Source organism: Pteropus alecto, unplaced genomic scaffold (genome assembly GCF_000325575.1).
Source record: "Pteropus alecto unplaced genomic scaffold, ASM32557v1 scaffold73, whole genome shotgun sequence".
NCBI classification, from domain to species: domain Eukaryota; kingdom Metazoa; phylum Chordata; class Mammalia; order Chiroptera; family Pteropodidae; genus Pteropus; species Pteropus alecto.
This window is the reverse complement of record NW_006436284.1, coordinates 5,705,934-5,722,882: the sequence shown is the minus strand read 5'-3', so window position 1 is coordinate 5,722,882 and position 16,949 is coordinate 5,705,934. Positions and strand designations below refer to the sequence as shown.

Genomic DNA, 16,949 nt, shown 5'->3' with positions numbered 1-16,949 from the left:
TTCCACAAAGGGATTGTGAAGCCAATGACATTATTCCTGTCAGTAGAAAAAGCTAAAGAAGGTGAAGACATGTTAGCAATGGAGTAGTCTTGGTTCAGTGTATTAGCTACTGTTGCCACACAGAAGATCGTAAAAGATTTTTATAGCTAAGTCTTTAGAGGGTGATCAATTTAGTATGTTTCATTCCTCATTAAGCTGTATTTTTCCTTAATTTTTAGATTTTATTCATCACATTAATGACACAGATGCTGTACTGAGTACTAATGATAGCAACCCTGGTAAGTTGTTCAGAATTTAAAGTTTAACCTGTGTTTTATTCCCCACCTTGCTTCAAATGTTTTAAGGTAGGACCTGTGACTTTATTTTAGGTAAATGACTAGTGCAAAATCATTATTATATTAATGGGACACTATTGAATTGTTAGCAATCAGTGTGTTAAAAAAAAAACAAACAACTCCACAAAAGAGCGTGTTAATGTGAGCTAAATAATATTTAGTTCATATTATACAATTCACAATTGTAGCTCACATTTATAGTATCCATATTTGCCTATGAATAATCAATACATATTTTCAAGAACCTAGATCACTGCTCTTTGTTTTGGTCTAGAAGCATAGCTCTCAGTTTGTTAACTTAGTTTTAGACATTTATTGCTTTAGTTACTAATATTTAAGATACACAAATATGTATCCTTTAGAATAATAATTTCCTAGTAATGAACAGATATTAGTAAATATGAAAAAATAAATTGAAGTTTTGGCCCAAAAAATCTTAATTTTCTAAAGTATATAATGAACAGACAAAAGTTTCTCCTCTTGAAACATTCATTCCAGTGTTTGCTATCTATTGTCTTACTTTGTCCCTTAATTTAGCTATTTAACCTCTTTGTTAAGACTAGAAAATGAGTAAGCAAAGTATTAGCTTTTATTTCTGTGGGGACACACACACACACACACACACCCCTACCTTTGAATAATTATACTAAAACATTTTAGTACAATTTAAAAATATATCTTTTGCATCCTATCCCTTACTTCAGAATTTTCAAAGGACCAAATCACATCCTGCCTTAAAGAGAAATTCATTACTATAGCTATTCTGTTATCAATTGATGAAACTGGTTTATTAATATCCAGCAGGAAGTCAGTTCATTATTGAGTTCATACATATCACGATTGCACTGAAGATTTGTAGAGCACAACAGCAAAGTTAGTTTACTTTGCATAGTGATATCTTATGTTGATACTAGCCCTTTTTGATTATTCTTCTGTTTATTTTTACCAATGTGTTATATAGCAAGAGTATGAAACGATCCTTCTCAGTTAATACAAAAAATTATAGCTGACATTAATTAGATACTTACTGTGTGCAAACATTATTCTAAATGTTTTACAGCAACTCTGTAAGGTAGATACTGTTATCTTTCTAGATGTAGAAACCAACGCACATATAAGTTAGTGACCTGCCCAAGGTTGTATAACTATTAGGTGACAGAGTCGAGATTCATTTTGCAGCCAATTTACTTCCATAGCTTATGCTTTTTACCACTGTTATTAGCATGAGAAAAATTCAAGTTAATTTTCTTTGGTCCAGAGCATAGAAGAAAAAAGCATATGTTAAAATGCTGACTAAGAAAGAAGAAGAAAGAAATTGTTTGGCTTTGTGGCATGCCAAATAATGAAGACGGAATAAAATTAAAAACAGAACCTACAATCTATCTATCACTTTCACTTTGACTAGTGATGAGTATGATTGTTGCTCAGTGTGTTTTTCACCAGCATTAAGAGTTCTTTACAAAGAGCTATTTCTATTATGAAATTAGAAACATAGTTAGAACAATTTGTATTCTATCTACTTATAGAAGAAATTGCCACTTGTAGGTCAATGTTAGGAAAATACATTTTACTCACTTCCCAGTTCTCTGGATATCATCTGGGCTGTTAGGTTGCTCTACAGTGTGATGAGCTTCCAGGATAATTACTCTGGATTGCTGGAGTTCAGGATTCTTAAACTATAAGCAATAATTAGGTTTTGGCAATACCATGACAGTTGTTTCAGTGATATCCGCTTTTTATTCCAAACATATAGCTTTTGTTTATTGTTAGAGGGAACCTATTCTTTGACCCTTGTATGGGTTACTAGCATAACGTACATTACCCTGAATATATTTCTTATATTATTGTATACATAAGATTAAACACCAACCAGCCCAATATTTTCTCTCTGGCAATGGAACCAAAGGATTTTTGGTGGGATACTTTTATAGTTTCAAGTAGAAATTAAGGATATACCTCAAAACTTCCTAACATTCTTCATTTTTTAATTATTTATAGGTAAAAGGTTTCTAATATATCTAACTCTAACCCTCAATTTTTTCCAGAAAAGAGAAACTTAGTATTCATGGTAAAAGTTGAGGTTGATAGAGCAAGTGTCAGTCTCTGGAGGTTGTCATTTTCTGTTCTTTGTGGTTTTCTCTAATCTGATGCTTTCCTATTGCAGTGATTTGTCCAAGTGCTGGGAATGGCGGCCATCCTGACAATGGCTCTATGATTTTCTACGCCAATGACACGGGACTCCAACAGTTTGAAAAGTGGTGGAATAAGTCAAAGACAGTGCCCCTTTATCTCATAGGGCTCCTGCTGCCACTGCTCAATTTCAAATCCCCTTCATTTTTTTCAAAGTTTAATATCCTAGGTAAGCTGAGGCACTGTTTTATGGAGCCTCCGTGTAGTAGAATACCTGCTGGATTCTGTGGAAATATGTTCTGGCTGGAGAGAGAGTTACTTCCAGGCCTGTTCATCTATGTGTAATTTGTTCACTCATATGTTTTCTGTATAGAGTTTGGCACAGAAAAATGTATAGGTGACCATTCCAAGTCCAAATTCCTTTTAAGACAAGTCATTGAGTTTCCCATTCTATTCTTACTGAATAATTCTTCCTTATTTCCTCTGAGGCTATAGTAGAGAAATAGACTAAAATTTCAGGAGGAGAGATCTAAAATGGATATTATAGGAATTCTCAATTCTAATGATCAGAAACATTAGAACTTACTAAGGGAAGTTTTGGAATATTTTTTCCTGCAGTTTCTATTTAAGAGTATAGCACAGAATTATCACCTGACTTTCAACCTAGGATGTCATTCTCTAGCTCAAACTCCTAAAGTTTGTTCTGCTTTTGCTCTCCTCCTCAATGCTTATTCTTCCTTGGAATGCTATTATTGCCTCCTTAAAGGAACATACTTCTTTCTGTGAACCATATTTTTCAGAAATTTCTGAAATCACTGAAAAATTTTCAGAAATTTCTGAATCACTAAAGAAATATTTTGACCATATCTTAAGATGGCAAAAGGAATCCCCAATGAAAGCTCAGATCTGGTTAACTAAAGGCAAGGATATCATTCATAAAGAATTGATAACCCCAAATAGAGCATAGGATTTCATTTTCTCCCTGTAGATCTGTTCTCCTGGTAGGCAACCTAGAGTGTAAAATAATTAGATTACTCATCACGCACGTCAAGGAGGTGGCTTTTGGGTTTCCAGAAGACCAAAGGAGGAGATGAGGTTATTTATCTATACCTTTTGCTTCACAACAGGACTCACTGTAAGACTGCCACAGACACACACAGAAAATGAAGAGTTGTGGTTATATAAGCTTTGGCCTCTTGTTTTCATTCTTTCTGAATCAGCTCATCTCCAAGCCTGCAGCAGAGTTTATGTGGCTCATTTGTGGTTTCCTGATTTGCTTGCCGACTTTCCTATGGAAAGTTAGCATATAAACTTACAGAAGAATTTGCTCAATTGGGCAAAACAATCAATCACAGGACTTCTAACAAGGTTGATTATTCTCTACTTCCTTAAGGATATTCTACTCTTGCCCTTTTTCTTTGTGCTTTCCCTTTCTTTTAAACCTACAGCTTCTTTAGAGAAATTAGCATCTAATTCTTCTAGAAACCTTCTTGGACTCAACTCCATAATGACCGGACTTAGAATAATCCTGTAACTTCTAGACTACTAAAAAATTCTGAATGCCCACTTTACCCCGTGTATAATACGTGTGAATGGAATCTGGAATCTCCATTTAGCAAGTAGTACTACCCAATCAGAACCTCATCTAGATAATAGATCAGATTGTTCATGGATTATTTGGCTTATCACTAAATAGGTTTATAATCCTCCACATTCACTCTTTACTTTCTTATCATTGTACATTAAATCTTGTGACAGACTTTTCCATCTTATTAACCATTTCTAATAGTTCCAATAGAGTAAAAGCCAGTTTCATGTTGTCCTTTTTTCTCCTATGTAAACTAAGAGTTTTCTAATGGACTCTGCATGTATCCTCCACTAAATTCAGCTCATATGTAAATTAGGCAGTTTTGCGTTCAGCAACATATGAACTACATTCATCTGATTCTTCTTAGGCCTACTACATGGTTTTTCGCTTTATTTTCTGGTAACTCAAATAGCTTGTTTCTGTTCCTTAGATCCCACCTGGGTTTTAGTGGGCATAATAAATGGAGTTAATAATATTCCAGTCTTTGCTGAGAAAAGTAGAAACAAAGCTTGATTTTAAAATAGTCTGTAAAAATATAAAAATGATGAATAGTTTCTGAATTTTTTCTCACAGGCACAGTGTCCGTTGTCTATTTGATTTTCCTTGTCACCTTGAAGGCTATTCGCCTGGGATTTCATTTGGAATTTCACTGGTTTACGCCAACAGAATTTTTTGTACCAGGTGAGCTTTTGGGGACAAAGGAAGAATTAATAACAATAATATGATCTTTAAGTTAACTATTTTGAACTATTGCTATTCTAACACAAGTAATGTTATTTTTTATGATGAGCATTTCTATTAATGCAGTTAAGCTAAATTACAGGTGAAATTACTCTGGTTCTCTTGCAGTGAGGGGTAACCAGGGCCCTTTTATAACCAGGGTCATTTCTACATGGGAGATGAAGTTCATTGAAGTTACAGTGCAATTGAAAAAGAATACGTTCTCTAGACTTTTCTGAGAAAACATACCCCTAGAATTTCAGAGATTTAATGCATGGTCAGTGGTTAATATTCTTGTTTTTCAGGCTACTTAAGATGGTGATATTGAGTTTACCCTCCCTCCTTTTTTTTCTCATGGTTATACCATGGCAATTTCTTACATTTCACCCGAATTTAGAAGATTTGGGACACGATAAAAGCACCATAAAACAATGAATGGATAATGCTAAACGAGGAGACAGCTTGGAAAATGAAAGTGACTGTTACACTAGTATCTTGAAAACTATTAAGGAGAAAATAGTACAAAATTCTGCTGTTGATTTAGCAATACTGCTTTCTTTCCATTCTTCAACTGTTAATTCACACAGTCTAAAATTTCAAGTCTATATTCAGTATCTGATGTTACTCTCTAAAGTCTGAAATTATAATTGTCTCTGACTCCTTTTGTTTCTTTTATTATTACATTTCTGGGTTTTCTAGGTGTACTAAGTTGGTAGTCATTGAAAGCTATTGTTTAAGTTACCATAGTTATTTGTTTTCAAATCATCTGGCTGCATTAGCTTTGAGTTTTTATTTCTATTAGAAGTCTACAAAGACTAAACGGAACTACTGGGACTTGAAAAGCATCCTCTCTCCCAGCTTGAATTTAAAATTGGACACTGATGAAAAGGGCAACTTTAAGCTAGTTTTTCCATTGATTGATAAAAATAGGCTAGGATATTATTTCCTAAAATTAGATCTGTATTGATTTATTTTAAGATTCTTAGTGATAAAAGTTTCTGCTAATGATAAGACATGAGAGATAAATATGAGAGAAAAAGAGAGTAAAAACAGTTGTTTAGAAAATGAAAAAGAGAACATTTAAATAGTTAATAAGTCATTTATTTCACTTCATTTATAAATAACATGAAGGGAGAATCATGAGGACTAAAAGAGACTTGTGTTACAATCCTGAAATAAATTGCTTTATTGTGATAAGAATTTCTCAAGAATGAGAGTATGTCGTAAATCTTTTTCAGTAAAGGCTAATTAAGAATGAAAATGAAACGGAAAAGGAAAAAAGAAAAAAAGGAACTTGAAGGGGAAAGAAAGTGAGAGGAAACAAAAGAAAACTTCCAAAAAGTTATATCCTCAAAGTGACAAAAGATAGCGACAGCTGCATGAAACAATATTTGGGTGTTGGAAGGAAAGAAGGAGGGAAGGAAGGAAAGAAGGAGGGAAAGAAGGAAAGAAGGAGGGAGTTTGGTCCTGGAAATCAAAAATATAATAGAAATAAGAATTGAAAGAAAATTTGGAAGATAAAGCTAACTTCCCAAAAAGTAGACTAAAAATTATGGATGGTTGTACGGATAGAAGGAAAGAGGGAAGAGAGGGAGGGAGGGAGATAAGAAAGAAAGAAAGGAGAATAAAGATAAGAAAATTATAGCATTAATTCAGGTGGCCCAATATCTAACTAAAAATAGTTCCATAGAGAAGAGAAAAACTGAAGGAGATAAAATTTTCAAAGAACTAATTTAAGCAATGTCTCCCAAACTGAAGAACGTGAGTTTCCAGATATAAAAGGGCTCCAGTGCCCAGCACTGTGAATAAGACCCACACCAGGTCATATCATCATAAAATTTAAGAACACCAAGGATGAACAGAAGGCCCTGAAAGATTCCAGGGACAAAGAACAGGTCTATAGAAAAGGTCTGGATAAAATAGTATCAGCCTTCTTAATAACTCTGAAAGCTAGAAGACAGTGGAAGTGTCATCAAAGTCTCAGAATAAGTTATTTTAACCTAAAATTCTAAAATCCCACTATATTCTCATTCAAGTGTTAGAGTACAATAAAGATATTTTTGGAAAGTAAAGTCTCACAAAATTTTACCCTCCATGCACTCTTTCTGAGGGGGAAAAAAAAAAAGCTGCAAAATATGCTCCACTGAAAGAAGGAAGTAAATTAAGAAATTTCCAGAATGATGGTGACGGGAGATCCTAGGAAATAGCTGTGCAACAGGACTAGAAAGCAACCAGCCCAGATTATAGCAGGTGGACAGATAGCCCCAGGAGGTATATTTCCCAACAAAAATGTAAAATGGAAAAGATTATTTTATGTGTCATATAGAAAGAGTGGAATTTTACCATTATTTTGGAGAGTTTGGGGAAGAATTAGCATTCACTAGAAAATTTAGCAACCGTAAAGGAAAAAGTCAATGATTACCTCTGAAAAAACAGATCAACAAAAGCATTTTTATATAAAAAAGAAAATGTAATAATAATACATTCCATGGTCTAACTATGAATAATATGTAATTATCATAAAAATTAAAACATTGAATATCGATTTTGTATAATTAAAATTATGATTATATAGGGGAATAGGAGATGGAAAAGTGTAAGTGGTGGTAGTGATGGAAAATCAATGGATTATGTCTAAAATTTAAAAACAAAGGAAAAAATATGTGTATTTCTTAAAAATAAGCTAGATTATAAATTTAAAATATACTAAATAGAAGAGTTAGAATTAGTTGCCTCTGGGAAACAGGATTCAGGATGGGAGTTATGAAGCAAGAGATTCCTGATTTTTATTAGAATTCTTTTAATAAAATTTAACTTTCAACAATGAGTACATTACAATAGCCAAGATATGAAGGTAACCTGAGTGTCCATAGATGGATGAATGGATAAAGAAGAGTTGGTACATATATACAATAGAATATTACTCAGCCATAAAAAAAGAATAATATCTTGCCATCTGCAACAACATGAATGGACCTAGAGGGTATTGTGCTGAGTGGAATAAGAAAGAGAAAAACAAATGCCATATGATTTCACTTATATGTGAAATCTAAAGAACAAAATAAAGAAACAAACTCATAGATAGAGAGAACATTTTGATGGTTGCCAGATTGAAGGGGGTTAGGGGAAGAATGAAAAAGAAGGGATTAGGAAGTACAAATTGATAGTTATAAAATAGTCACGGGGATGTAAAGGATAGCACAGGGAATATAGTCAATAATATTGTAGCAACTGTATATGGTGTCAGATGGATACTAGATTTATTGGGATGATCACTTCATAAGTTATATAAATGTCTAATCACTATGTTGTACACCTGAAAGTAATACAATAAATTGTATATCATCTGTAATTGAAAAATTTAAAAATTAGAATTAAAAAGAAAGAAAACACTGCTTACTGCAAAATTTCACAATGTTTAGAATAAGACATTTAAGAGAAAAAATTACTACACATTTAAGACTGCAATTAAGATTATATTTTTAAAATGAAAAACTATTAGATGCTTTGAAATTGACTTCAAAGAGACTTCAGACACTGATTTTAAAGAATTATGGGGTGATTTGCCATTTGAGTGCAGCATTGTGTTCATTTGCAACCAGAAAAAATAATTTTCTAACCACGGATGCTTTAAATAGTTTTATTATTCACTTTCCATTAGGAGCAGACTACTTTTTGCCACTCACTCATTGATATTTAATGCCTCTAAATATAATGGAATTTCTCTTTTCTTATTTTTATGTATTTGTCCCACCTTTTTTTGTTTTTGATTTTGAACTTTTTATTGAAGTGTAACATATATATATACAAGTGCACAGCTCAGAAATGTACAGCTTGATTAATTTTCATAATCTGAACACACCAGATATCTAACACCCAGATCAAAAACAGAAATTACTAGCACTCCAGAAGCACCTCTTATTCCCCCTACCAATCATTATCTACCTGCAAAGATAACCACTGTTCTAACTTCTAAATGTTGGTTAGTTTTGCTGGCTTTTTTTTTTTTTTAACTTAATATGAATGGAATATATGGTACACATTATTTTCTGTCTGGCTTCTTTTTATCAGCATTGTGTTGTAATAATGATCCATATCATTGTTTGTATTTGTAGTTCATTCATTTTCATTGGTATTTCATTGTGTAACTATACCACAATTTGTTTACCTTTTACTGTTAAGGTACATTTGAATAGTCTCCAGTTTTTATTATTATGTTTATCACAGCACTCTTTATTCTCATACATATCTTTTAGTGAGCTTTCTCATATGTATAAATCTAGGCGTGGAACTGCTAGGTCAAAGGATATGAATGTATTCTACTTTAGTAGATATTGCCAAACAGCTTTCCAAAATGGTTGTACCAATTTACATTTCTACTTGCAGTTGAGTTTACTAGTTGCTCACATCTTCACCAACATTTGTATTTTCTATCTTTTTAATCTAGCCTTTCTGGTGGATATGTAGTAGTATCATGGTTAATTCACATTTCTCTGATGGCTAATAAAGTTAGCACCTTTTTATGTGTTCATTGGCTATTTGGATTACCTCCTTTGTCAAGTGCCTCTTTAAGTCTTTTGTCTATTTTTCTATTTTTTATTGATTTATAAGCATTCCTTATTCATTCTAGATACACATCCTTAGTCAGATTAATGTATTACAATTATCTCCTCCCCCTCTGTTTACTTCCTTTCTTAATATGCCTTCTCAAAGGAATAAAGTAGGCAGCTTGAAAATTATCAGAAATTTGGTGCTTCTTTAAAACCACTTTGTCAAAGAATCTGTCTTCTTTAATTTACTATGCAGTGATCATTGTGTAAATGTCTGGGTTTTTTATAAAGGCATATTTTCCATTAAAAAATTTTACATGTATGTTCACAGCAGCATTATTTGTTTATAATAGCCAAAAAGTGGAAACAGCCCAATGTCCATCACTGATGAATGCATGAATAAATATGGTATATCTATAAAAAAAAGAATATTATTTGGCAATAGAAAGGAATAAAGTACTGTGGTGATGGTTGCACAACTCTGAATATACTAAAAATTATTTGTATACTTTAAATGGGTGAGATGTAAGTGAATTATATTTCAAAAAAGCTATAAAAAAAGAATCATGTTTTCAAGAAATTTACTCAAAAGGATAGTTTTTGTTAATTGTGAAAAAGTTGGATATTTACTCACTCTAATTTGATAAGTTAAAAACAAGAGTGGTGTCACCTGCCTTAGTTAGAAAATGATCCATTAACAAGTTGCTTTATTAGGCATTTACAATAATAGAGGCTGATTTCTCTGAGAGACAGGAAAGGTCAGCTAAATTGACGAGCGCTTATAGAAAACTAATAGATCTTGGCAAAAAGCATAATTGTTCTGAAGAACATTTTAAAGTAGAATTTGACCACTTCCATGGTTGAGAGTCCTTTATTCTGAAAATAAATGAATGCCTCAGATTATGGGCCATACATTGTGAAAAAAGACATGGCTCACTGCCCTACAGCTGAACAGTAAGACCAATTCATGAGTTAATGATCATAATACAAAGGTACACAAGAGCCATAGTACTATAGAGGAGTTGCATGTAAGAATTTGGAATCAGAGACAGGTTCTCAATAGAAAACGTTTTAAGGGCCAAAAGCAATTCTTTAAATGAAGAATTGGAGGAAGGGGTGTATGCCAGGTCAAGGGAATAACATGTTCGAGCAACAGTGAAGGCCTGAGATAACATGACCCAGTTAGGAAATTACAAGAATTAAATAGCTAGAGTGAAAGAATACTTGCTAGGGAAGTGATAGGAGACAGGGATAGAGGCAAAGGCCATATCATGAAGACCTTTCTATTTTAAGCTAAAAATAACTGACTGGCTATGAGACTCTCCTTCCCCCTTATTTGGGGTTGGCTGATCTAGGAGATAGGCGTCTATGCCTCCAAAAGGTCAGTAGATTTGCATTTCTCTGATGGTTAGTGGTGTTGACCATTTGTATGTGCCTGTTGGCCATTTGTATGTCTTCAGAAAATTATCTATTTAGTTCCTCTGTCCAGTTTTTAATCGAATTGTTTATTGTTTTGCTGTTGAGTTGTATGAATTATTTATATATTTTGGATATTAACCCCTTATCAGATATATGATTTGTGAACATTTTCTCCCCTTCTATAGGTTGCCTTTTTGTTTCATTAATGGTTTCCTTTGCTATGAAGAAGGCTTTTAGTTTGATGTAGTACCATTTATTTATTTTTGCTTTTGTTACCTTTGCTTTTGGTGCCAATTTAAAAAAAAAAAAATCACTGCCTAGACTGATACCAAGGAGCTTACCTTTTATACTTGCTTCTAGGACTCTTATGCTTTTAGGTCTCAGAGCCAATTCTTAATTTACTTTGAGTAGATTTTTATATATGGTGTAAGTTAGGGGTCCAGTTTTATTTTTTTGCATGTCACTATCCAGTTTTCCCAACGCCATTTATTGAAGACACTGTCATTTCCCCATATATATTCTTGGCTCCTTTGTCATAAATTAATTGACCATATGTGCCATATATGAGTTTATATCTGGGCACTCTGTTGCGTTCCATTGATCTATGGGTGTGTGTGTGTGTGTGTGTGTGTTGCTGGTACCATACTGTTTTGATTACCATAGCTTTATAATATAGTTTGAAATCAGAAAATGCTAGATCTCCAGCTTTGTTCATCTTTCTCAACATTGCTTTGACTATTATGTTCTTTTGTGATTTCATACACATTTTAGGATTGTTCTATTTCTATGAAAAATACCATTGGAATTTTGATAGAGATTTCATCGAATCTTTAGATTGCTTTGGGTAATATGGACATTTTATCAATTAATTATGGATTAATTCTTTTAATCCATCATCATGGAATATCTTTCCATGTATTTGTGTCTTCTTTAATTTCTTTGATCATTGTCTTATAGTTTTCAGTGTACAGATCTTTAACCTCCTTGGTTAAATCTGTTCCTAAGTATACTTTTTGATGCTATCATAAATGAAATTTTCTTAATTTCTCTTTCTGAGCAGTTCATTGTTGCTGTATGGAAATGGGACAGATTTTTTGTATATTGATTTTGCATCCTGCAACATCACTGAATTTATTTACTAGTTCTAACAATTTTTTGGTGGAGTCTTTTGTCTTTCTTATATATAATATCATGTCATCTGCAAAGAGAGGCAGTTTTACTTCTTTTTTTCCTATTTGGATGTCTTTTATTTCTCTGGCTTGCCAAATTGCTTTGGATAGGACTGTTGAATAAAACTGGTGAGAATGGATATCCTTGTCTTGTTCCTGATCTTAGAGAAAAAGCTTTCAGCTTTTCACTGTTGCTTATATTGTTTGCCGTGGGTTTGTCGTATATGGCCTTTATTATGTTAATGTATGTTCCCTAAATACCCAGTTTGTTGAGAGTTTTTATCATAAGTAGATGTCGAAAGTCATAAAATTCTTTTTTCTGCATCTATTTAGATGATCATATGATTTTTATCCTTCATTTTGTTAATGTGGTATATCACGTTGATTGATTTGCACATGTTGAACCATCTTTGCATCCCTGGAATAAATCCCACTTGATCATGATATATGATCCTTTTAGTATATTGTTGAATTCTGTTTGCTAATATTTTGTTGAGGTTTTTTTGCATCTATGTTCATCAGGGATATTGGCCTATAATTTTCTTTTCTTGCAATGTCCTTGACTGAATTTGGTATCACAGTAATACTGGCCTCATAAAATAATATTGGAATTGTTTCCTCCTCTTCTATTTTTCAGAGAGTTTGAGCAGAATTAGTATTAATCCTTCTTTAAATGTTTGGTAGAATTCACCAGTGGAGCTCTCTGGTCCTGCCTGGACTTTTCTTTATTGGGAGATTTTTTATTACTGATTCAGTCTCCTTAGTAATTGGTCTAGTAACTGGTCTGTCCAGATTTACTATTTCTTCATGATTCAGTCTTGGTAGGTTATATGTTTCTAGTTATTTATCCATTTCTTCCAGGTTGTCCAATTTGTTGATGTATAATTGTTCACAATAGTCTTTTATGATCCTTTGTATTTCTGTGGTATTAGCTGTGTTGTTTCTTACTTATAATTTTACTTATTTGAGTCCTCTCTCTTTTTTTCTTGGTTAATTGAGCTAAAGGTTTGTCAATTTTATCTTTTCAAAGAACCAGCTCTTAGTTTCATTGATCTTTTTTTATTGTCTTTTTTGTCTCGATTTCATTTAGTTTTACTCTGATCTTTGTTATTTCCTTCCTTTTACTAATTTGGGCTTGGTTTGCTTTTTTTTTCTAGTTTCTTTGTTGTTCATTTGAGGTTGTTCTTTTTTCTTAACGTAGGCATTTATTGCTATAAACTTCCTTCATAGAACTGTTTTTGCTGTATCCCTTAAGTTCTGCTAGGTTGTGTTTCCATTTTCATTTGTCTCAAGATATTTATTGATTTCCCCTTTGACTTGGTTAGTAGCATGTTGTTTAATTTCTATATATTTGTGAATTTTCCAGTTTTCTTGTAATTGATTTCTAGTTTTGTACCATTGTGGCTGGAAAAGATGTTGTATATGATTTTGATCTTAAATTATTAAGACTTGTCTTGTGACCTAACATATGATCTATCCTAGAGAATGTTTCATGTATACTTTAGAAAAATGTGCATTCTGGTGCTGTTGGATGCACTATTCTGACAATGTCCAATGTTTCCTTACTGATTTTCTGTCTGGATAATTTATCCACTCTTACAAATGTGGTGTTGAAGTCCCCTACTATTATTGTGTTGATATCTATTTCTTCCTTTAGATCTGTTAATATTTGCTTTATATATTTAAGTGTTCCCATGTTGAAAGCATAAGTTCTTACAAATGTTATATCCTCTTGATGAATTGATCCCTTTATCATTATATAATGACTTTCTTTGTCTCTTGTTACAATCTTGGGCTTAAAGTCTATTTTGTCTGATATAAGTAGAGCCCTGCATTTTTTTTTGGCTTCCATTTGCATGGAATATCTTTTCCATCTCTTCACTATCAGTCTATGTGTATTCTTAAAGCTGAATTAAGTTTCTTGTAGGCAGCATCTAGTTGGGTCTTGTAATTTTTTCCATTCAGCCACTCTGTGTCTTTTGATTGGAGAATTTAGTCCATTTACAGTTGAAGTAATTATTGATAGGTATGGATTTACCATTGCCATTTCGTTAATTGATTCCTGGTTGTTTTGTAATTCCTTTCTTGTGTTCTCCCTTTGTGATTTGATGACTTCTAATTCTTACTAAAGAGTGTTCCAGTTGCTTTTTTTGCAAAGACTATCTGCAAATAATGTCATATGTAAATAATAATGTTATCATCTTTCCAAAATTGGTGCCTCTATTATAATTATGTAATTATAATTCTGACTGTGGATCTAAAGTAATCAGTCTTTTTCTTGTTAAGAAAATATCCTTCTATTCTCAATTTATTAAGAGATTTTTATAAAAATAAAAACAGAAGTGGGACTTGCCTCCACATTTTATTTTGTTGCTGAGATGTATAAATGTAAAATATTATAGACAGAAAAGGGGAGACTTTTCCTAAGAAAGATAACACTTTGAATTGCTTCACAGATAAAAATTCAGATAAAAGCTAATAGACAAACAAAAAACTTGATGGAAAACAAAAGTATATAATTTTTTTGATCTTCTGATTTCTTTTAGAGCTAGTGCTTGATTCTTAGTTGTTCTCACTTCTTTTCCTAAAATATTATGGCAAAAAGTCAGTGGGCTTCATTTTCTCATTTCTGCTTTTTATACTAAGGAATCCTCTGGGATGGGTTGTTCTCTACTTTATCACCTATTTCATCTAGATCCATCATCGTTTCCAAGTAAATCATGGTTTTAGTCTACATAAAAGCAATTTTTTAAATTTTTATATTAGCAGACCTCAAGACATAATTTGGCAGTGCTTATAAGTATATATTACTTTATTATTCTTATCTCAAAGTAATTTTATGTTTATTGCAAAAAATTTAGAGAATATAGGTAACTGGTTGATTTGAAATAAATTCCAGTGGTTAGCCAGAGATAACCAATTTACACTTTTGGATATTCCTTCAGTTTTTTCTTTTCATACACATACATACTTTAAAAAATAAAAATAAAACCATGCTATACATAATATATGAATCATGAACATTTGCAAGAGCATAAAATCTTTCTCTGGAGCATAATTCTTACATAACTTACTGTATACCACTGAGCAACTGTATCATAGTTTAGCCATTCCCCTCAATATAGACATTTAAGTTATGTACAGTATTTTTAAGCAATGCTTTTTAACATTGCCATTAAAAAATGTTAAATTGCTAATTCTCCTTTCCCTAATTCTTTTTTTAAAGGTATTTTTCTGGCAAATTCTAGTATTAGAAGACAAGAAATTTTAGAGTCAGACAGACCCTGAATTTGAATCCTGCTCTGCCACATACTAGTAAAGTGGCCTCAAACAGGAATAACTAATGTAAAGTACCCTCACAGAATAGTCATTTCTTGATTCCTTTTCTTTCTCTTTTCAAGTACTGTGCTCAAGTATAATGCTAGCCTTGAGGAACTTTGTAAAGACATTTTAATATTTTTCCCTGGACCAAACAGGCAACAGGTTTTTAGTCATCAGCTTTTGGCTACTAATATTCATTGTCAATTTTAATGGGTTTTTTTTTCCCTTCTCTTTTTCTCCTAGAAATAAGATTTCAGTTTCCACAGCTGACTGGAGTGCTTACCCTTGCTTTCTTTATTCATAACTGTATTATCACACTCTTAAAGAACAACAAGAACCAAGAAAACAATGTGAGTAATTACCTCGAGGAAATGATTTTCCTTACTGGACCGTAATTTTTAAATTTAAATCATAGAGCAGTGGTCATCAAACTTTTTCTGTAAAGGTTCTGATGATAAATATTTTAGGCCTTGCAGGCTACATGGTCTTTGTTACAACTACCCAACTCTGCTCTTATGGCATAAGGTAGCCATAGATGATATGTAAACAAATGGTCCTGGCTATTTTTCAAGAAAACTTTACCAAAACAAACAGTTGGTCAGATTTCACCTATAGGCCATAGTTTGCCAATCCCTGCTGTAGAGCAATCACTAAAAAAATAAAGAGGCGTGGTGAATAGCCAATAGTGGTGATAAAATCTTTAAAAATATCTAAGTGAGCTAAAAAGACAGGAAAAAGAAAACAAAGAATAGATGGGACAAATAGAAAACAAATAGCAAGATAATAGATTTAAACCCAGTAATATTGACAACTACTTAATTTCAAAATGATCTAAATAATGCAATTAAAAGATAGGGATTGTCAGACTGATTAATAAAAAAAAAAAAACCTAACCATATACTATCTACAGGAAACTTACTTTCAATATAAAGATAATACCATAAAGGCACTAAATATAAGAAAGGTAGAGTGGCTGTTTTAATGTCATACTAAACTTCAAAATGAGGAGTATCGCCAAGATAAAGGGGAACATTACATAATGACTTTTAGGGATCAATTCATCAAGAAGACATAATAATTCTAAATATGTGCACCCAAATGACAGAGGTTCTAAATAAATGAAGCAGCAGCTGTCAAAACTGAAAAGAGAAGTAAATAAATTCACAATTATAATCGAAGATTTCATGACCTCTCCCTTAATAATGATAGAACAAATAGAAAATAAGTAAGAATATAGAAAACATGAAAAACTATAACCTACTTGATCTAATTGGCATTAATAAAAGTCTTCTCTCAAACAGCAGAATGCATATTCTTTTCAAATGCACATGGAACATTTACCAAGATAGACCATTTGCAGAGTCATCGAACAAGTCTCAATAAATATAAGAGGATTGAAATCATACCAAATGTTTCTTTGGCCACAGTGAAGTTAGAAATCGATAATGAAAGAAATTTGGAAAATTGACAAACATGTGGAAATTAAACAACTTATTCCTAAATAACCAATGGGCCAAAGAAGAAATTACAAGAAAAAAATAGAAAATACTGTGAGATTACTGAAAATGAAGACAACATAACAAAACTAATAGGATGCAGCTAAAGCAGTGCTTGGGGGGAAATTTATAGCTACATTAAACAAGAAGAAAGGTCTTAAATCAATAATCTAATCTTCTACCTTAACATACTGGAAAAAGAAGAGCAAACTAAACCCAAA

At 32.4% G+C, this 16,949-nt stretch overlaps 1 protein-coding gene across 2 annotated transcripts in view; it reads left to right on the top strand.

Moving 5' to 3' along the window:
• Positions 1-16,949, top strand: part of SLC38A9 (solute carrier family 38 member 9) — a 60,000-nt gene that overhangs the window by 26,756 nt on the left and 16,295 nt on the right. For both annotated transcript variants that reach the window (XM_006912467.3, XM_015589825.2), the window contains exons 8-11: positions 219-278; positions 2,500-2,694; positions 4,627-4,734; positions 15,476-15,582. In XM_006912467.3, the coding sequence (XP_006912529.1) occupies positions 219-278; positions 2,500-2,694; positions 4,627-4,734; positions 15,476-15,582 (470 nt within the window). The remainder of the gene's footprint in view (positions 1-218; positions 279-2,499; positions 2,695-4,626; positions 4,735-15,475; positions 15,583-16,949) is intronic.